We start from the raw sequence: 23,087 nt of genomic DNA, 5'->3' as shown, positions 1-23,087 counted from the left end.
AGGACCTTTGCCCACAGTGCCAGAGGGAGCCAAATTGTTTAGAAGAGAAAAATACAATGCGAAATTCCAGAAAAGCTACATTTTTAATTTGCACAATTTCTTGCAAACCTTCTATCATATCATGCAATATCAAACACTGCTCCAGAGGGCATGTGGCAAAGAACTTCAACCTTCTCTACTGAGCTCTCATATGGTCACTGAAACAGCTGGAATTTGACTTCCAACAAGTTTTGACTCACAGTTTTATTCAGTTTCTAAAAATGTGTGAGTTCTCTTGAGATCTTTCCTATTGGTATGACATTTTGTGTCTATAATTTCAGCCTCCCTTTTTTTGAGTTATTTATCTTTGCCACTCATCTGCTCATGTAAAACTTACAGGAACTTCACAAAATCTCTCCATCTTAGATTAACTCAGTCAATAGAGTGGGAAGGACTCAAAGGCATCACATGTTGTGAAAAACATGAACTTCAATGGCTCAAAGACTAGCACACAAATAGGAATCTTAAATTCACAGGTTTGAAAAAGAGTACTTTTTTACAATAATATCATGGTTTTAACTTTGGTTTCCTTATTCTTGAGTGATGAATGCTGGCTTTACTAATTACAGAAAGGAAACAGTAACAAGTAAGCATAGCTGCAACAGGCTAAAAAGCATTTTTATCTTTGCTGGCTCTGAAACATTTCAAGCATCTTATAAAGCCTGTTTGATTGATGTAGGCCATTAAAATAATGTGTTTAGGAAATTTAACATTGCCCCATGAAAGCTGCCATTTCTGCTATAAAAAAATGGGCTTTCTGTAATGAAAATGAAAATTACAGCTTCAGAGATAAGTGCATGCAAAACTGCTGAATGCATCAGATGGTCTCTGTAGCATAGTAGTGATTGGATGGTTACTGTTATACAGAGTACCCTCAGAAATATTTTAAAATTATAAATGTTCTCTCCACTGGATAATACACATTTCTAATATTTAGTACTATGTACCCACACCCCTTATAAATTACTTTATTAAGTGTACAGAAAAATGGTAATTTTCACTTCTTAATTTAGATATGTTCAGTGTATCCTATGCATATTTTAAAATTATATCCACTCAGAAGACTCAAGACATTTATACTGTCCCTGTATAGATATAAATAGAGGTAGTTCTATTGGCTTTTAAATATTAAAACTTCAAAGTATTAAAGAGTTCTTACTGTGTCTGAAGTTATTACTGATAAGGTAATAAAAGCCACATCTTTAAAATATTGTTAAGGATTAGGTGCTGCATCATCAAAATTAAACAGAGTTAGCGTTTCAGGCTTCTGCATCTCTGGTTTTACAATCGTATGCTAATCACAATTTACTTCTACCTTCCATCTATTTAGATAATTGGGTTTATTTTCAACTGCATGTATCTAAAATCTAATCACATAGCTAGAGCAAGATGTGTCCTCAGGCAAAGTGAGAGAACAGTCTTATTTAAGACATGAAGAAACCACATACTAAATAAAAATAATATCATTTTGATTATTGAATCTTCTTGGTTTACAAGAAGTATTCAGTCACAAACCCAGAGGGCCATTTAAAATTGAGAAGCATTTACTCAGAAGATCCATGGAAACCACAAAACCCTTTCTGTTGATTCTCTAAAGCTACCAAGCCTTTGTAATCAGAAACTCAAACTCACATTTTTAGAGAACATATGAAAGGAATTGTTTCTGATGTGAAAAGCCTACATGCTGTTTGAATTCCTCTAATGTCCATAGTCAGTGCACAGTAAAGAAAGAAATTTTGTGCTTTGTTTTGATTCTCGTTTTAAAATATTTCTGTTAAGTTCTTCAAAGTTAGGACAAATTAGTATCGAAAGCATCAAAAACATGATTTTCAATTACCTCAAATACTGCCTTCAATCATACAGAAAACTGTACAAAAAGACTTGTGAGGTAAAACCAGTACAAGACAAGGTACAGATGTTAACATCCCATGATAAGTCATCCTGAATGACTTTACATATCAATTCTTAAGGCACTTCGACATCTTTTTTAATTGCTGACCAGACCTGCACAACAAAAACCTTGAAGTATTATGCATCTGTAGTATCTATATACATTAAACAGAGGGTGAGTATTACCATTATATTCTTATGATTATTTCTACTCAGATTTTCTTTGTTTGTGGAATAAAAAAAAAATCTCAATACTTATATAGAGCAGTAGAACTGAATAGTATACCTGCCTTGAGAGCTATCCACAAAGACCGGATTTAATGAAGATTTATGGACTAGAAATTTTGAATGGGATGCCAGAAGATGTAGCTTGGGTTAAATAAATAAATAAATAAAATTCTTCTGAATTTCTATTACACAATTACTTCTACATATTGACTTCAATTTCTTTTTCAGAATGTGAAGACATACAGAAAATGTTGACATTTCCCACAAATGACAAATCGGTTTTACAGCTGGCTGCATTTGGAACACAGATATAAAATTCTACTAATACCTCAAAGGACTAATATAGAAATTCAAAACCTATTAATTTGATCAACTGTGAATAATTGCTCTGTCTTTGAAACAGATATTATTCCAACATTTTTAAAGAACATTTTATGACTTCCTGTCATTTGACACTTATGATTTCTTAGTAACAACAGCTCCTCTTGCACGTATTTCAATACTGTAGTATATTCCTTAATTTTACTACTTGAAGGAAAGCTAAATTTCCATATTTTCACAACTAATGTTTTTGTTGGACCAATTCATTTTCAACCCGTGTAGCAATGATTAATGTATTTAGTATTTTATAGAGCAATAATATAGCCACATATTCATTCTTCATGTAAATAAATACATTTTTGTGATATGAAAACCAACTCCCTCTCCTTCGTGTTACACATGCTGACTGGTCAATGTACATTGATATGGGTGAACAAATAGCTATTATCCATAACAGTATGCCTGAGGTAAGAAACTGTTTAAGCATGCTGCTGCTTGAAAGATAAATTTTTGGGAAACAAACATATTTGATAGTACCTAACTTCTACCTGAAGTACAAATGTGTGATTGTCAGAAAATGTTTTCTATTTCTGTTTGTCAAGAAATAACTCATAGAAATTTAGACTCATTAATACATTTTTGTTAGGAAGATTTCACAACTGAGCAATAAATAATAGAGGAAAGTGGCTATAAATGTTCTTTATTTGGTACAGTGAACTATCATACAAAGCAAACTTGCTCCTTTTATCGCTAGGAAGAGATGACCACCCGTACAATAGTCTTATGCCTGGACTCTCTTCTGTGATGAGGAAGACTCTGGTGCTTTGCTTAAATTAGACAACTAAGGGTAATCCATATCATACACAAGTGCTGTCAACAGCAGATACTCAGTATTCCACTTTTTCCTTTTTTTTTGAAAAGACATTTTGAAGTTACAAATTGTGCTAACTTCCTTATGAGGTAGGGATACTTTCAATTGTGGGGATGAAAAGTCACTTGTCATTATCTTTTTTTCCTGCGATTTTTTAGACATTTCTTAAACTTTTGGAAAGGCTGAAGGAGTGGGGACTTGAGAAGTAGAGTCCTTATGGTCTGAGGCAAGGTTACCACATGACAAGTTTCTTTTGCTACCTTGTATTTTTCAACAATAGCTTAAATATACTACATGCAACTTAATGTGGATTTCTGATATTCATACACATAATATATATTTCACATTATGAAGCTAAGAATGTTTACTTTATATTATATTCCTACATACCTATGGATTTTAAAATGTTTTGAACACATTGAATTTAGTTTATGGGATTGAGAGTGATTTTTTTCTGTGCTTTAATTCCAGCTAGCTTACAGTCTGTACATTTTATGTTTGTGTTCCATTCAAGATGAAAGCTAAGAGTAAACACAATGAGGATGGAAGAAATTAGGTCCTTGGAGATTTTCAGAATTAGAGAGTTAAACTAGATAACTTACAGATATTTCTTCCAAACATTGTTTTCATGATTCTATGATTAACTTTTTATTGATCGTTATCTTTTAAACCTTATGAGGATCCATCCACACCAGCTGCTAATGTTGAGAAAAAGTCTTTTTAGATGTACTGCTCTTCTAGATTACATCACTCTGTAAATTGAAATACATACACTATCACAGAAGACTGACACAGGTGAGTAAACAGAGCTTGAATATTCCTACAACTGGAAGACTGTGTGCCAGCTAGAGTGCTTAGAAGAGCACAGTGAGTTATTAAGATGTAACTGAGGACAGGACTGAGGTCAGAAATAGGCCCCATGTAACATCACATCAACATCTACAACTGGGAGAGCAACACAGAATAATTGCACCAAAAGAAAAATTATTGCCATCTATCAAATTTCTCTATTATTGTATCAGGTCAGTTGTGCAATTATTACTTATGTAAGCATTCCTGTCAAATTTGATCAAATCCTGTATAAATGAGATGAAGAATTGCATGGTTTTCTATTACACAACTGCATGATTCTTTTGAAGAAACTAATTTATATCATTGAAGAATCTTAGGGAAGTTTCATCCCTAAGGTTTGCAAAAATGAATTGCTTACCTTTCCTCTTTATTTTTTTTCCCCCTTCCCCCATAGACAAAATCTTATATTGAGAATATTACAATGTTATCTGCAACTTCAAATTTATCTTCTTGACACATATCAAACTAAAATCTAAATTAGGTGTCATTAGGTATAACGAAAGGTAGTGAAGAGTTAAAACACAGTGGAAGTAACTTTCCCTCATGATTTTGCATTTTCAGCTTCCTTCTGAACACTCTCCTTGTTCCATAGGATGTAGTTTTACCTTCTAATCCAGAGGCAGCAAAAAGCATGCTCCTTTAATGCCATATGTGAATGAACGATTATGAATTAACCACTATTAAATCATAGACAAGCTGTATTCCAGCAGTGATTTGAATCTACAAAATCAGAGATTTAAAGTTAATGGCAAAAATCTAGTTTGACATCTCGTCCTTAATTCACCCCATTGAAAAAATAAGAAACAAAGGTACAATGGCGTGAGTTCATGAGTGTCGACCCCAATTTTTAGTTTTAATGTTAAATTTTTTTGCTGTTGTCTGTTTTAGTCTTACTAAGTTAAGCTACGGGAAATTCTATATATATGATGGCATGAATGTTTGCTTTTTCCTGTTGTTTAAAAACTGACATACACAGAAATCTATTTTTGGTGATCCCTATCCCAGATTTTAACCAGGAGCAAAAACAAAGCTTTTCCATCATATATAAAAAGGTCAAAGTGTAAGTTTCAAGAAAGAAACTCACGGGGTTTATTGGAACACTAAGCCAAAAGAGATGATGAAAGTTTGAAAGAAAAGAACAAGTAGAGGAAGAAGAGATTTATCTTTATAAATAACTAACAACTGAGTAATTCTAATTAAAAACTAGAAATGACATTCCATTTCAACGTTATGTTACTACGTTAGCATTGCAGAAAATGGAGATCTGAAAAGGAATGAACAGCCATTGCTAGCATCCTAAAACTGTAAAGCATCTTTGCTCAACTTTCCAGGTAAAGAGACTGCCTAGCTTTGCTAAATATAATAACTGCTATAAGTTTTGGCAAGATCAGAACCTCAGAAAGAAGTATTTTCTTTAGCTGCAAAACTCTCTTAGATGTATGAGGAAAGAATTTAGTTAACTGGTTGCTCCTTCAATATTACCGATGGAAAGTTAAGGGTCTGCATAAGCACAGAAGATTGTTATATGAGACAATAACAAGACTGAGCCATAACACATTAAATAGTCCAAAACACCATTCATATGAATTATAGACACAGTAGGGCAGCTAGTCTGATAATAACTAGGGTAGGAATTCTTTGCCCGCAAATTCTATTCCTTAATCTCTGATTAGTGAGAATGAGACTTACTGGCATCAATAATCCCAGAAATCAAATTCCAAAGTGGTGTAAGTATACAGATACTTCTGGGAAATTAATACTCCTTGTTCAAGATTTTTTTTTTTTTTTTTTTTTTTTTTGGTTGCGGGCTTTTTTGTTGTTTGTTTGTTTGGAGAAGTAAGATCCTAGAACTGACTGCTCATCTATGTAGCAAATACCACAAATTTAGTCTCTTTGTATTCAAACCATAAAATCAATGACTGCAAAAGCTAAAACAAAAAAACAAAACAAAACTGGGAGATAAAGTAATAGATATATCTGAAGAAACTCATCTGGTTACAGGTGCAAATTTGTAGGTTATGTTCTTTATGAATTACCTACTTCCACTTAAGTGATTACCTTTAATAAGCATAGTAGGACAGGGAAATGTACTTACATTTCAACAAAAAATCACATAGAACATTTGAAGTTAAATCTCTACAGCATTACTAACCAATCCAATTTCTCAATACTGCTAATAAATATTGAGGGGCAAACACTAATGATGTTCAGTAATCATAGTTCTACTGCTTCCTAATTAATAGATAAAACAGTAATGAGGTATCTCTCCTAATCAATAGATAAACAGGATTCAGGTTTCTCTGAGGCTCAGATTTACTTTCACAGAAAATCTATATCAGCTATAACTTCCATGTGAGCTTAAACTCTTCAGTGATTCCCTGAGCACCAACTGTAGTTCAATAATAAAGGCACTAGTTCTTATCTGAGTGAGTACTCAACTATTAATATATGCATAAAGTCTGATCTGGACATTCTGTTTTAATAATAATGCTAAATATTAAACATTATATATTTAAATTATTTTCATTTGTATCTTCAAAATTGCAAGGAATTTACAGAATTTTATTTTTAATTAACAATAAGCAATACATTTCATCTGTGAATCAAAATTTTCCTGTGGTTATGTATGTTTAATTCCCTGTGATTCACTGAAAATGCTTTGTGGGTGTGGATGTCTCAGAGCAGAAGTTGGCCTAATTTTTGTTATGCTTTATCCAGTAATGTGGTACCTGAATAAAATTACCTGGAGGATCGGCAGCCAGTTTCTACTAGACTCATAACATTTCCAAGCACTGAAGGCATATTTGGAGCACATTAGTTTCAAAGTCTCTTCTGTCAAAATTTGCTTGCATAATAAAACACTAGAGTTCTTGTGAGATCCACAAGGCTGTAGGAATTCAGCAGTAAATAAAGATCTGAAAAATTAGAATGCTTAGAAAAAAAACTTGTTTTAAGAATAATGGAATTGTAGAGCAGGAGTGCCTATGAGCGCCCAAATGCTCATAGGCAGGGTCACATTAAATAATTATCATGAATAGCTGAGGTTTGTCTAACCTATGTTAACAAATTACTAATGACTTTTTTTTTTCTACAGCATCCCAGGTGAAGTGTTTTAATTATCAACTATTCCTATAGTTAAAATTATTTTTCTAACAGCAAACTATTTACTTTCTATTGTGAATTAAGCTTATTATTTATTGTCTTATCTTCAGTAATTTCAAAGAATTTCATTAATTATACATTTAAAATATCTTCACAGTGTTGTTATTCACACTTGCAACTAGCCATGAGAGTCCACAATTTTCAAGTGATTTGAGCTCATGTATTCCTATTTATTTCCACACTTATGGCTGTCATTGCAAATAAGAAGATCGCTTTAAAAGTCCAGGCTGAGTGGTTTAAAGAAATCACAAATCCAGAAGTCAAACTCTAAGCAGAACATGAAACATCATGAGTTTTTCCCTTCTTCCTTTCTTGCCCTTTTAGGTGTGGAACCTCTCAAGAGATCCATATCACTGACAGGGAGGTCACAATTTCTTCTCCTAATGCATTTCTTTAATGCCTTTGCCTCCTGTTTTCTAGGTTTTCAATCATTCACCGAGTTCCATTTTTAAAGCATGCTGTTCTACACAGGCAGGTCCAACTGCCTTTGTAAGAGGCACACAGATTTACACACAGATATAGTGCTTTTTAATAGCGCAGGGAGCAAGACAGACATTGAAAAATAGGATCAATATTTGGGAAACTAAGAATGCTCATTGTGAATATGTTGCAGCTGTTCTTGAATTTTAAATTTTAAGTGTGAAAATAGACAGTTTAAAATGTTCAGTTAAGACAACAGAGAAAATACTACACACATACAAGACCTATACTGCAGGTAAGACTTGCCTTTCTTCTACTGTACTTAGGGAACACAACAAGGTCATTTTGAAGTAGTTAATCCAGAAAATGAACTTCTGGTTTAACCCCAGTCATCATTATCAACCTATTGATCAACAGTCAATATGACCTAATTCATGAGGGAAGCATCTACTCTGGAAATGATTATTCGTATATACTGTACTCTTCATTTGGAAGATTAAAGTAATATATTTTACAGGAGCCTTTCATTTCCAAGTCTTTTTCCTCTAAAAGGAAAAGGCAAAATTCTGAGGCACCACACTTGCTATAAACATGGTTTATATATTTGTATTTAATTCTGCTGATTTATTTTAATAAAGCCCACATACTATTTATTGTTTAACATTTGCTCTTGGTTTATCTTTAAGCCAAAAATAGAATATTGGCAATGTATTGATAAATGCAGTAACTTACTAAGATCTATGCCATGCTAAAACGCAAATACATAGTACTTCTACTGTACTGCCATTATTACAGACTATTGAACAATTCTATATAATATTAGTTGGCTGCCTGCAGTGTTCTAGGTTTATGTGACATAGCACTTCATCAGTCTGCACAACATCACAATTCTTCACATCTTGTATTTCCTTGCAACATCACAATTCCCATTACAGTTAAGCTGGACATATTTGCATATTCACTTAAAAAAAGATGATCCGTGGCAAGCTTTTAGTTGCATCTTCTTAACATGATTTTCATAAGAAGGATTTGTATCTCACATCTCTAATTTTCTTAAAGTTAATCAAAGCCTGATATTTAAAATAATTTCAATTACAGTACACTCATGCACAACCAGAAGTCAGAAAGCTTTTTCTGTAGCTGTTGTGAATATTATATCATGCAGATGGGAATGTTTAGTTCTTTATCCATTCCATGGCAATAGACACATACGAAATTAGTTTTATCTTTTTTTGCATAATCACGTCTTATTTGTAGGACACCAGATATTTATATAAGAAAATATTTAGCTCTTCCAAAAACCTGATAAAGTTTTCTACAAAACCCCCATTGACGTGTGAATGTATTATCTTCAAAGACTTTTAGAACTTGCAAAACTTCCAATCAGCATCTTACATTTTGCCTGGAGCAGACTATCAAAGCACAGAACATTTTATCAAGCTTACCCTACCCTTAACTTATCCTCTGCAATTATGGATTTGACTAGCTTGAATTCTAGAGAGTGTTGAGACATGGAATACTATGACAAGAATTCTGAATTTCCAGGAACTCACAATAAAAGTATAGTTCAGCAGGTCAGCATGTTGTAATTACACACTTTCAAATTTAAAATATCATAGGAATCATTACAAGTCTCTTCTTTGCAAGCTTGCAAATGCCATAACTCTTGCTGTCAACAATTTTTAAGCCCCAAGACCAGAATTCCCTTATTAACTGACCAAGTATCAGTGAAATATTTTTTTGTGGGGAGGAGTGAGAGGGTAGGGTTACGTTTGTCAATATCTTTAGAACCAGGGACACTTCCAGTTCAAAGGGCCTTGATACACAACTTGCAATGATTTTTAATAGTTCATTTGCAAGTAATGAGTTAACGTTTTTCTTTTGCAGTAACAATAAACCATTCCTTTTTTGACGTAGGCAGTAGTTCAGACCCTGTTCTTTAAACACAGAGGACAAAACTTCACCTTCTACTTCAACATTTCAAAGATTTGATATTATAAGATTGCTACTCTGAATTGACTCAGCATCCCATGTATCTCACCTGCACTTTATGTAATGAAGTTATGGCAGTAACAAAGTCTTTTTCTACTTTGACTGCAAAAAACTCTTGAAATAAGATTGAAATGAGGAACGCCTGTTCAAAGCATCATTTGCTTAAGGCATTTGGTAGTGTGTTCAGGCACTCTGAAGGTGAAAAAGGAAAGTTCTAATCACATCTCTTGTTTGATTCACATTATACTGGAAAATGCTTCCTTATTATGACAGTGTATACTGGCAATAGAGTGTTGTCTGTGAAGGATATTTATATGTCCTATGCAAAGTTCAACAGCTTTCTTGAAGCACCGCTAATAATATATTGCTATTCTGAATACACCTCATATTTTAATATTTTTAGTGAGAATGGGTTAGTATGGAACAATTAGTTCAGAGCTGAATCAGACATTTTCTTTGACCTAAGATAATTTCAGCCTGAAGCAAAATACATTTCCATCATATGGGGAAAAATTGAACAAGAAAAAATCATGAAAATGTTTCCCTTGTCACCACTTTATACTCTTTTTCAATATATTTCATTTTCATTGCTGGAGAGCAAAAAAAATGGCTCCGCCTGTAATCCCTGACCCCATCTGACCATATATCAGCCTTTGAAAGAGAACACGTAATACCAACATGTTTCTAATGCATCAAACCAGTTCAGATTCTGCAATTTTCTCTACCTCATTAATGATGAAGAGACATCTTTTTTTGCTCTCTCTAGCTTTCGTACCTCAGGTGGCAGAATCTTTCTGTTCTACTGTCTAGGGTCCCAGAATTAGCTTTTTTTCTTTTTTACAATTTACATGACAGTCAGTACAGTCTGACATAATATTAGCATTCGTATTTGAATGTTAGCCACTAAAATACTTGCCTTCAGAACAAGTACTGTTCAAAAGATTAGACAAGTTATTAAGCCAAGCTAAAGCTTTGAGATGGCTCTTACCCTCAGTTTATCTCAATATCCCTTATAATAATCCCTTATAATCTACACATAGATTATTTTTATGTTGAATATAAATAACACTTTGACTAATACAGTTAAATTAATAACTTGAAGGAAAATACGGCTTCTCAATACCAGGGATGTTAGTAGAGCATCCTGATGACTGTCCACAAAATATTCTGTCCTCTAAGCAAGGGATGCAATCAGGTATTTAAAATACAACCAAATACAACATGGTATAGCCGATTTTTTGAGACTACTGCCTTGCTGTACAATGTTTCATCTAAATGGTGGAAAATCTACTCAAGGGGTGGGGGGGCATTACTTCCACTTACTCCCCATTGAAAAAACTGTGGCTATTCTAATAGTTAAGACTGAAATACAGAGATCTTCACAGGGCTTGTGAGAATTTTGCATACAAACACATACAAGCTATAAGGATCTGTTAAGGAAATGGCAGATAACCCTTGAGATAATCAAGCCTAAATTTAAACTTTGTAAAGGTGATTTGGCATGTTCACTGCATGAAGAAAAAAATGAGATTCCATGGGTGAAGATTAGAGGTATTAATATTTAAGTGCACAACATACTGAAGAAAACAATGGACTGTAATGATGCTTTTCATCTAACCTCTTTCTCTCTCCCTCTCCCTCAATCATTATTTAATACAAGATGGCAAAAATTCATGAGAGCCAGTACAAATGAAAAATGCACTAGAACTTAATTGCATTTCAGAGCTACTGGTGTCAAGGGGACAAGCAATGCCTGTGTCTGTCAGTATGTAAATTAAGTCACTTTGTATGATTCACTCTCAAGATCCAGAAAAGAGTAGGGCTGAGAACATGACATGATATGTTTGGTAAACTTTACATTCAATAAAGAATTTGTTATCCTGGTCAAATTTTGATCCCCTGTTGCATTGAATGATATTATGCTGCAATGAATTATTGCCACTTGATTATAAACGCTAAGGGAAATTTTCAAAATCCTCAGAGTAACAAAGATTAATTTTTGAAGACACTTGCAACCTTGCGAATATTAGAAATCATCAGTTGTTTTTATTACAGAAGTTTTGTCTGGTAAATGACTAAATATATGATGTATTTAATCTTGATTACTGGAATCTATGTACCATAACCTCTTTTACTATGCCAAAACATCACATGCCAATTTTCAGTGATGTAGTGAGCATTGTAGTACGCTGCTCAAATTTAGGATGAAGCCTTCTCTTTTGGTGACTTATTCAGTAAAAACTGCCATATCATCAGATTGTGATGGAAGTCACACCTTCAGCCAGGCTTTTGGGATTCACAGTTAGACAAATGTGACAGTGCACTGCAGTAGATCCATTCAGGCCCATGAGTTTTCTCTAGCTTGTCAGAACCCAGACCAAGCATCTTAGTATTCATCCTGAGAAAAGCAGGCTTGTCAAGAGCCAAGCAGACGCCACAATGACTGTAGTATCATCCAAAAATCTGGAAAATCTCCTGTCAGAGACAAGAGGTTCATCACAGGATTCATTTACTCAAATCAAAGATGATTTTCCTGTACGTGAAAGCTTTCCCTTTTTGTAGTGAAAGAACTTCATGTAATTCAGTGTCACAGACTAAGATTCTTAGCTATTGTTTAGTTAGATACTACTGATTAGTGTTTTGGTAGCTGAGATAATGAGCCAGAGAGTGAAGAGCTGTTGCCATGTTTGTAGGAGTAAGTGGGAGAATGCAAGTGGAGCGTTACGATGTCTTGCACATGCATGTGATCAACTTGTAGGCTCCCCGTCACTGCTGCACCATGAACATCACTCACAAGGAAGACCCAGATTCTATTTCTGTAACTATACACATGATGTATATAACTTGCCCATACACAAGCTCACATAGAACAGCAGAAAATCACATGTATACCTGTATGTATATGCATGTATTCATTCATTACCAGACATTACAGTTCAGCCAACTACTTCAGTTATCTCCTACTATTTCTAGGTCTTCTGTGCAAGTTAAAGAATAGTTTCTTTAACAGCTCTAAGACATTTCAAAGTCTGTATGTTATTTTTAATAGTCATAGTACTGAGCCCAGCATTTTGAATACAAAACAAAGGACTTACAGCCAACTCAAAAACTACTGCTACTGCTACTGCAACTACTGCTACTACTGCTAGATATACAATTTTTCAAAGGTGCTGAAAAAGGTACTTTTCCTCTAAGCCCTACAGCTTTAGTAAGAACCTTTCAAAAAGTGTATTCGACACATTTCACAACGAGCAAGACAAAATTCAGCAGCAAAAGTGACATAACTTGTTATCCATTTTGCAGTGGATTCTGCAGCCTTATTTATGCACATCAAGCATCAAGTGTTGTTTTTTTTTCATGGCAGATATATGACACTGGACTATTTCTAATCTGATGTATGCTCTAATAGTTAACTTGCAAGATGTTCTTTGAATAAAAAGGGTGGAGGGAAATAGGAGACATTTCAGGTACACAAACCTGAAATTAAAGGTAACTTAATTATCTGTCTCTTTAACACCAGTTGGCTTATTTAGTTCTTATTTATGTTTATAATGCAATTGTGCTCAGCATTTTTTATGATAGTAGACTAATTTTGTTCTCTTTCTGGAAAGGCATAATGTTAATAGAACCGTTAAAAGACATTTTCTACCTGGTCTGTATTTCTAAGCTGTATGTGCACAAGGTATCAGATGAGAAATGCATGCATCAGCTATAAAAACAAATGGTATCTGTGCCTCAGTTTGGGCTGGTGAGAAGTTCTGTACACCACAAACAACAGCTGAATCTTGTCTGCCCTTTTCTTTGCTGGCAAAATCTGACTTCAGATGAGTCAGAACCCAGACACTACCAGGTTTCACAAATGTCCATAGGGGATGAACAGACAGAATTACATATTTCTATTAAGAATATCCAGAGAGTATGTTTTGCAGGAAGTAATTTCATTATCTGCTGAAGTGCTAGGGTTCAGCATTTAAATACACAAAATTCAATAATGCATTAATTTGATCCAACTCATTAGCATCCAGAAACATTTAGTGAAAAATGACAAAATTGTTGCAGCTGATTTCAGACTAAGTGGTAGGCCCTGAGAGTTTTAAGTCGGTAATTAATGCATAATATATATAAAATATGCTGTAAAATATATAATAAAATATACATAATGTCTCATGTTTAACATACACGATGCATCATATAATATATGAGTAATACATAAAAAGAGGCAATATTCAAGATTTTATATCCACGGAGAACAAGTTTCACTTAAATTACACTGTAAAAAGATTTCATGTTTCAGCTCTGTGTTTTGAAACGTTGAAAACTAATACGGAATCACTATTTTACATGGTAGGATACATCTTGCTGCAGCTCAAGTAAAACTAACAGGAGAAAATCAAGTGCACATCACTCATATTACTTCAATAAATGAATAAGCAAATTGGATGGCAGAGAAACTGAATCAACTGTTGCAAAGATATATCATTTTCTGCTAAAAGGTAATGTCTCCTTCATATTTTGGAGATTTTGGTATGTTCAGTATTTTAGCTAGTTTTTAGAGCAGATCAAGATTCCTGAAAAAGTGTAGTATGAGCACTTTTATTATTTCTTGATAAACGTCATATCACAGATTTATGAATTGATTTTTTGACAGTTGCCTCCATTTACTGACTCACAAAAAATACTCTAATGCTCCATATAACAAATGCATACACAAGGAATAGAAAAACACTCACGCATGAACCAGAAACCCAGTCTATCATATACATTCATTACCAGAAGAGGCTGAAAGAGACCAGCGAAGTGCAGCTCTTCCCAAACACATTTGTGTATTTATGTTAAACAAAACCAAATACAAGCCAGACTAGATCTACAGATATGAACAACAAGCCACCTTTTCCTTAAAAGTGCCTTGCAAACTGCACAATATGCTTTCTAGCACTGAAAGACCTGACACATAAAAGAACTTAACTCAATCTCCATTTGAATAAAATTAATTATATCGTTTTGCTAACTACTCATGCAAATGGAGACAGAAATTAACACCCACCTCCCTGAATGCCAGACCCAGACCAACTGTGCTGTTCTCTCTCTTATGTACTTGAGGTGCACTTGGTATCAAGGGTGTAATCAGATTATAAACACAAGAAGAGTCCATTTAAAACATTTCTTGTATATGAGCACACTGAAATATTAGACTTATACTGATTTTATGGAAATATTATTCTACAAAAAAATTATGATTTTAATATTATTGAAATGGCCAAAAAATCCTATCATTATACCTCCAGAAGAACAACAATTACCATTTAGTTTATCTTTTTCTCGCTTAAAGCAATTTTTAATTTCACATATACAATACCCATTTTCTACATGAAATGAAACTGATCCTTATTATTTTGAAGCTAGCACTAACCATTATGAAATCATATTACATATACCAGTGACTGTGTCTCCAGGAGATATGGTGCCCAGAGTGAGAAAAATAACTGTGGAATCATTAGCTATTAAATAATTACATCATGCTTTTTACAGTCAGAAGTAGTCTTATCATCTCTACTACTAAACTTGAAGTATCTGCTATTTATGTTCACTGGCTCAGAACCTCGATGTGACTGGTACAACAAGGATTTTAATTAGAGTAATTCTTACCATAACCCGATTGCCTGTTGTTTTCCAGCTTGAACAAGATTTGAATTTGAAGAACATACACTGTGCTGGATATATGCAATGTGAAACAATTCTACATTAATAGCCACACTGCAGAATGTGAAAATTGGCAATTATTCATTTTGCCATGAGCTAGTAACTGGAAGTGTGAAATTCTCATCTGTGAAGAATGGTACAGTAAATCATGGATTAGCAAAGTCAGACACTCTCACTCAGTGAAAGTGAGTTTGTTAGGATTACACCTAACAAATCCAATATATTCTTCTACTGACTGCATAAAAACAGGGGAACTTCACATAATTTCTTCTCCAGAAATAATACATTTTAAAGATCAGGGAACTAATCAATGTTAATAAAGATTTCCCTCAACAGAGTCTGGACATCAAAGCTGTTCTCATATTCTCACCAATTTTTAACACATTTCGACAACATCACACAGCCACTATAAGAACCACTTAATAAACATTTTGTGTTGAAGATAAAGTAGCTAGAATGTCTTAAGAAGTGTACACTAACAGGGATTTTTCAGCAAAGCGCTAAAGAGTATAACTAATACTTCCTGACTTTGAGTACATAAAATTGTGGTCTTTAATCTAAATTGACTATTTTTTCCATGAAATGGAAGAAAAGAGACATCTCCATAAGACAGCTGTCATGCAAACATCTAAGACAGACGGGAGAAATCCTTGTCTGGAGGTTTCTCTCTGTATCAGACTTCCTTCGAAATCTGTGCAGGGACACACAGCAACTTTTAGGCAGACTGATAATATTTCCTTGAAGCCGGGCACCAAACTAAAATTCTACAGAAGAAGCAGTCAATCTTCCATTCATGACACTGCATTACATCTGCCACACTATCAGAGACGTGTTAGTTAGTCTGCTGCATCTAGAAAGCTGACAGAGTCCAGACTTTCAGTCTCCCTGGTAATAGAATTAGATATCTATTGCGGAATGAGGAAGGTTGCTATCAGGTTACTAAGCAATCAATGTAAGTGTGAGCAAGATTTATAGCAGAAAGGATAAGGGTAAAGAAAAAGTCATTATAGAGTAGCTTTTGATGGATAAGTAATGCCTTAACCCAGAAGTAAGCCAGTTTGTGTTTGTTTTTTTTTAATCCATAGGAAAGCAACAGGAACTTGAATTGATAGAAGCACCTGAACATAGCCAGTATCAGTTTTGCACATCTCCTGAGTACAGTTAACTACTGGCTCACAGTAAATATTCATATTTTTATATACTCCAAAGTGACTCAGTTCTTTATGGATTCTATTTATAGACTATAAAAATAAAGTGTGCAGAAATAAAAGAGTTTCAAAGTTCATATTTTTAATAAATACTTAGAAAAAATATCATAAGTAATGGTCCATACCTGAGCAGAGGTTGTTTTGGATAAGAAGGTTGGTCACCGTTTTGGCATGACTGAGTTTTTTTTGTGACTTGCTTGTAAATATTCCTTGCTGTTACTCCAATCCATAGCATAGTAGATAGTGTAGAATAATGCAGTACTATGCCAACCTAAAACAATAGTGGACAGTTAAACAAGTCAATAATAAGTGGATCAGTAAAACAGGACTTTAAGAAGAATCTTACTACATAATTGTACAAGCAAGCAGATTTCTTTTTAATTGAATTTGTAATTGTATCTTTTTTTTTCTTTTTTTTTTTCCTCTGATTCTTTCTAGTCACAGAATGAAAACACTTTAAGAAAGCAGATGGAATCTGTTACTTATCTATCATAGATAATATCTGTGATACCAGATGGTATGTTAGGAAATCAAGATGTTTGACACATTTGTAAAGAACCTGATTAATGACAACTTTTACACCTGGATTTAAAGCGATGTAATATTTGGCTTGTATTGAAAACTTTGTTAGCTTATCATGACAATACAGTTGAAAAAATATTGAAAGGACACCAGCACTGTTTGCTCTTATACTATTTTCTGAAATTTTTCATCAATATATTACACAATATCCAGTTTTAGTTCAATCTCACATGCATATAGCCATGGTTGACTTCTTGTAATGACCAGCTACTTGTATGGCATCAGTGCCAGTTACCTAAAAAAAGATTTTTAGATATGTTTTAAGCAAACTCTCAGATTCTTGATAGTATTATTACCATCATGTCTCTAAGATAATGGTGTGTTTAACAATGAAAGCAAAATAAAACACAAGCACCTCTAAAATACTAACATGTTTATGTTAGTAATTGTTATTCATTACTATGGAAACAGTAATTGGAATTTTATCCAATCTGCAATGCTTTATTTCGTCAGCTAAGTTTCCATCTGATTATATAAAATGAGGTTACCTTTGAAGCAATAACCTGACATTTTGCAGTGACAAATAAAATATTGCTATAATTGGAGACCACATAAATGTTTAAAGAATACAGAAAATTGCTAAATAAAGCTAACACAAATCTATTATAATGATTTATTTGAATCAGTGTTCATTTTTGCTCAACAAAATAATTCATCAGTAAAGAAAAAAGCACATTAATTTTGTTCATATTTCATAATATAGCATGAACTTGAATATAGCAGCAAACAGTATCAACAAAAAATCCTTGTAATTTTCTCTGAGACTTGTCTGGTACATTAGACAAGAGAGCATAAAGTCTTCGTAGCTGTTGTCGCTTGAGGTAAAAGAAGCAGAAATAAGAGAATGAGACAACTTTGTACCATCAGCTGGCAGACATTGCCAGTTCAGTGGCTAGTGCTGCCCAAACTCAGTTCATGTGCAGCTTGCAGCATTTCAGCAGGGAATATGACTACAGGCTGGGGGAGTGAAGGAGTAAGACAGGAGGTAGAAAAGAGGGAGGAGAAGGGGAAGGTAGGAACCAGAAGAAAGAACTGGAAAAATACTAGCGACTTGGTTCGTAACCTCTTTCTCATTTAAGCATAACACTTGTACTATGTATTCTGCACACACTACACAGTATGCCAAAGATTTGATAAGAAGATGAATAGCTGGGATGAGTTCTGTGTGAGCAGGTATCAACACACAAAATTAAGACACTGTACATGGACAAATATTCACAAATGATCAGTTGCTTGAGTGAATGAAATAACATGACCAAGAAATAACATGATCAAACAATTCTATTGAAATTTTCAAGAGGCTACTGAACCAAATGGAAAATATTGCTATATTGCACATTAGTCACATGACCTTTCTCCATAATATGTCTGTTTTTCAGCAACTTAATTCCTCCTGATATACGGACAACTCAAGCAACGTGGAAAAGAGACAGAAATCTTCAGTACTATCCAGTAGTATCTCTTTGCCTTTAAATAAACATTTCCATTTGCATTTTTCCTTAAGGCAGAGGATATATCCTGATACTACAGTACCTCCTGATGACTGATGGATTTGCAAAACAGTGGTGACAATATGGAGACAAAACGAGCAGGAGGACACAACAAAAATGCAGAATTTGCAAGGATGCAGTGAGCTTCTATACTAAAACCCAAAAGAAAAGGTATTATTTTCTCTTTATGGAGATGATTTTCTTATGTTCCAGCTTTCTGAAATAGATTTTTTTTCTTACTATCTACTAAAAATCTTTTGAAATTAAATGCTTGTCACACCACCTCAAAAATTCAGTTTCAAAGTGATGCTCTGCTTACTGCCTTTTCCTTTCCCATATTTCCACACTGGCATTCATGACATGGAGATGCATTTCCCACATTCTAACATTGAGCTGCTCTTTCAGGCTGCTCAGACCTACACTACAAATACATGAGGTAATGGGTCAGGACACAAAAGGGGAAAACAAGACATAAAAGAAAAGGGAACAGGACAAAGTCATTTCTGTTTAATAAAATCTCATTTAGCAAACATAACCCTTTGGATTATGCACTAAAAGTCCAGTTTATCTGTGTATAACTTGTTACTGAATTTATGCCTTTGCAAAGCTTGAACATGAGTCAGCAGCATACCCTGGCAGCCCAAAGGGCCAACCACACCCTGGGGTGCATCATGCCCAGCACTGCTGGCTGGGTAAGGGTCCTGCTCCGCCATGGCGTGAGCAAACCTCAAAATATCATGCGCGGTTTTGGGTGACACAATGTAAGAGGGACACAAAACTATTAGAGAACATCCAAAGGAGGACAACTAAGATGGTGAAGGGTCCAGAGGGCAAGACGTGTGAGGAGCAGCTGAAGTCCCTTGGTTTGTTCAGCCCAGAGCAGAGCAGGCTGAGGTGAGGCCTCATGGCAGCTTGCAGCTTCTCACAGGGAGCGAAGGGGCACTACTGAGCTTTGCTTTTGGGTTACAGCAACAAGACAGGAAGCAACAGCAGGGAGCTGTGTCAGGGAAGGGTTAGGTTGGGTGTTATGATAAGGTTCTGCACCAGAGAGTGGTGGGCATGGAGCAGGCTCTCCAGATCAGTGTTCATGGCGCTCAGCTGCTGGAGTTAAAGAAGCACTTGGACAGTCTCTCAGACATATGGTCTGATTATGGTGGTGGCTGTGGAGCCAGGAGTTAGACCTGATACTTACGAGTCCCTTTCATTTTGGGATACCCTATGATTCTGTGATCCTACCTTCGGTACTCGTGGAGCTTAAATTCACCACATCACATATTTCACATAAATTTTTGTGGGAAGGGCTACATTTTCCTGATGAAATAAGCAGTTATGATTGATATCATAATATTGATATCATAATATTCATACGATACAGAAAGAACTGTCAGGACATAAGCATTATAGTCAGCATTGCACCTAACACTGTTTGATAACTGCAGCTATTATGCTGAAAACGATGTTTCCTTGGACTCTATCCTCAGAACTCATTTTTGGGAATAAGCATCAAGCTACCAAATAGAAAACTGCAGTTTCTACAGCAAGAAGACGCTGCCTTCAGTAAGAAGATGTGCTCCTTCAATAAATCTCACTACTTCATAAATAACAAGTTCCACAAGGTGCAGTTACCATGGTAGTGATCAGTATACACATTTATGCCATACATCTTGGCGCAAAAAACTCTCTTCAGCAGATCTAACCTGCGCACAATTTCTGTTTCCCTCTACTTTTAAAATTTTATTTCTTTTTTAATTAGCATTATTTTCATTTTATTTCAGCTCATACTGTTCTTCAACCAGTTCTATATGGACTAGCATTCTGATTAAACTACTAATTCTACAGAGTCTTTTCAGCTAAATGAAGGGATTAACAAATTTCTCTATAGCTTCCTACACCACAGGATGTATTTCATGATTATAAATCACTTAGCTGTAGAAGAAACTTCTGCTCTCTTCCAAAGTAGAAAATTTATAGCAAGGAGTTGAGATCCAGAATTGAGGTAGGTCTCATCAGGAGAAGACCAAGAAGTAGAATTTTCAGCATGCATATCTATGTCCACAGCATGCAAAGTCTTTAAGTGTCATGAGTTGCTGCTGGTAAAGTTTCTAGCCACTGACAGTCTTATTTGCATATATAACTAGCATGGTTCCTCTTGTAGCAACACTACGCAGAGCAGAACCCAAGACCTATCAAAAGCCTTTAATTTGCATTCTTCTATATAAATTAAGATGCTCTGACAAATTTCATCACAGTACATTATTTTCACATCCATCCTTTAAAAAAAAACAAAAACAAAACAAAAACAAACAAATGAACAAAAACTAACCAGAGTATAAATAAGTACTGTTTTTCTGCTCCTTCAATAATATTTTTGCACCCCCAAGCTCCAACACATGATGCAGCTCTTAGCTCTAGGATCTCCATAGTTTAACAGTATTCAAATGCTGTTAAATTAGTAAGTCATTGAATGATCATGTTACCTTCTGTCTGGACACAAATATGAAAAATATAAACCAATATGATTTTGTCCCACTTTTCTCTCTCCTGAGTCTTGTGCTCTTGTGCCTCTAAATCTATTCTTCATGCTTTGACACATGGGGTGGGGCCGATCATTTCAATCCCTTGCAGCCACAGCCTCATGGTTATAATGCTCTATATGAAAATAGAGGCCATAAAACTGAAATCTTTCAGACTGAGGGTACAGAACTAATGCCTTCCACACCACAGGGAGTGATGCAGCTACAGTTGTGTTCCTGCCATCTCATTCTGAACAGGAAAGGAGCAAGTGTCCTTCTGCTCTTTGAAAGAATGCTGAGAGCCTAGCCCAGGAAGATGCAAATGGCTGACTACATCCTCCACTGGCTGACTCAAGCACCATTCTGTCTGGTGTACAGTCTCTGAATCATCCCATTATTCTGTTCCTAATGTAACATTTACCTTACTCAAATGATTTTGGAATAATCTCAAAAATCTGAACTCTACATCAACTGCCATCACTCAGTGGCACTCAGAGTCAAATTCAAACAGTCTGTAGATAGAACCTAATTCACATAGGAAATCTGTAAAGAAGCAATCAGCTCTTTCAGATTGACACTCAGTTTTCTTTTTAAAAGATTTGTAAAGACTGCATAGCAAACATACAAGAATTGAGACTGACTAGAAAATCATCTCTGAAATAGGCATGCAGGTCAGTTTCACATTTTTAGATTCCAGATAGTTCAGGTTTTTTTGCCTTCAAAGAGATATGAAGGTTCTTCCAGATATTTACGAGAGACAATGGATCTTTTCCCATAGTATTAATTCTTTATGAGTAAAACTAGCCTGGGCCACATAATTTAGAGGGAGAAGGCAACAAGTTATTTTGGAATCACCCTTTTTTGTTAATTTTGAAGGAATAATAACTCATTTATCTCAAACATTTATTCATTATTATCACTATACTTCATTGTTTCCATGCAATCTGCAAAGTAAATAACCAGACAATGATTGTAACAACAGATGGTCATTTGTGATCATGTAATTACATGACCATAGCTGCCCTACAAACTAATGTGCTACCCTCACTTCAAACTGCAGATAAAGAGAATAGTAAATGATATTTCAATTTGATAGAACTTACAGATTAATTACAACACAATTTACCAGATGTTGTGAGATATTTCTCTCAGAATAATTTCCTGGGCAACTGTGTTACTTAAATGAAAACTATGTAATATTCATGTGTATGTTTTGCAAATGAAATGTTATAGGTGCTTGCACATTTTCAGATACTGTATACTGATGGTTATGCACAAGTATACACAAGAGGTTTCCAAAGCATCTCACTAAAAATTAGAGTAATAACTCTTTAACTAGTTATACAAGTTTTGTTGATAGAAATTATTGGACTTATATTAAAATAATGTAAATATTAAAAGCAATAGGTTTAAATACTTAATATAAGTTATATACTGCCTACCGTAGTAAAATATAATCGTTTTAAAAATTAGTTTTAGAAAAGATACATTTAACAGCGCATAGAAACAGAAGTTGGAGTAAAACACCTCCTTCCTTTAGTCTTTTGCATCTTATTTTCTTCTAATTTCCCTGTATAATTAGGTCATCTTGTGCTGCCAGTATCAGAACAATAACTTGGGCAAGCTTCTGAAGCGAGTTTGTGTATCTGTCTGAAGACTTCTAGCATTTTCTACTGACAGGACAACAGAAGAACAAAATATTATTTTGGAAAGAATGGTGTTAAAATTCTTCATTAGCTTGTTATTAATACACAAAATGTTCAACCAGCTTTTAAACTAAATTATATTTAAGACCTCACTGGAACTTGCAGATTGTACT

At 34.5% G+C, this 23,087-nt stretch overlaps 1 protein-coding gene across 4 annotated transcripts in view; it reads right to left on the bottom strand.

Annotated features, from left to right (window-relative positions):
* Window positions 1–23,087, bottom strand: part of LOC122160220 (adhesion G protein-coupled receptor A3-like) — a 252,456-nt gene that overhangs the window by 16,547 nt on the left and 212,822 nt on the right. For all 4 annotated transcript variants that reach the window (XM_042818574.1, XM_042818573.1, XM_042818575.1 and 1 more), the window contains exon 17: window positions 16,809–16,954. In XM_042818574.1, coding sequence (XP_042674508.1) covers window positions 16,809–16,954 — 146 coding nt within the window. The remainder of the gene's footprint in view (window positions 1–16,808; window positions 16,955–23,087) is intronic.

The sequence above is a fragment of the Centrocercus urophasianus genome, unplaced genomic scaffold (assembly GCF_019232065.1).
Source record: "Centrocercus urophasianus isolate 14NV4802_14NV808 unplaced genomic scaffold, USGS_Curo_1.0 seq_17, whole genome shotgun sequence".
NCBI classification, from domain to species: Eukaryota; Metazoa; Chordata; class Aves; order Galliformes; family Phasianidae; genus Centrocercus; species Centrocercus urophasianus.
The sequence above is the reverse complement of the archived record's forward strand: the minus strand, read 5'-3'. Positions and strand labels throughout refer to the sequence as shown.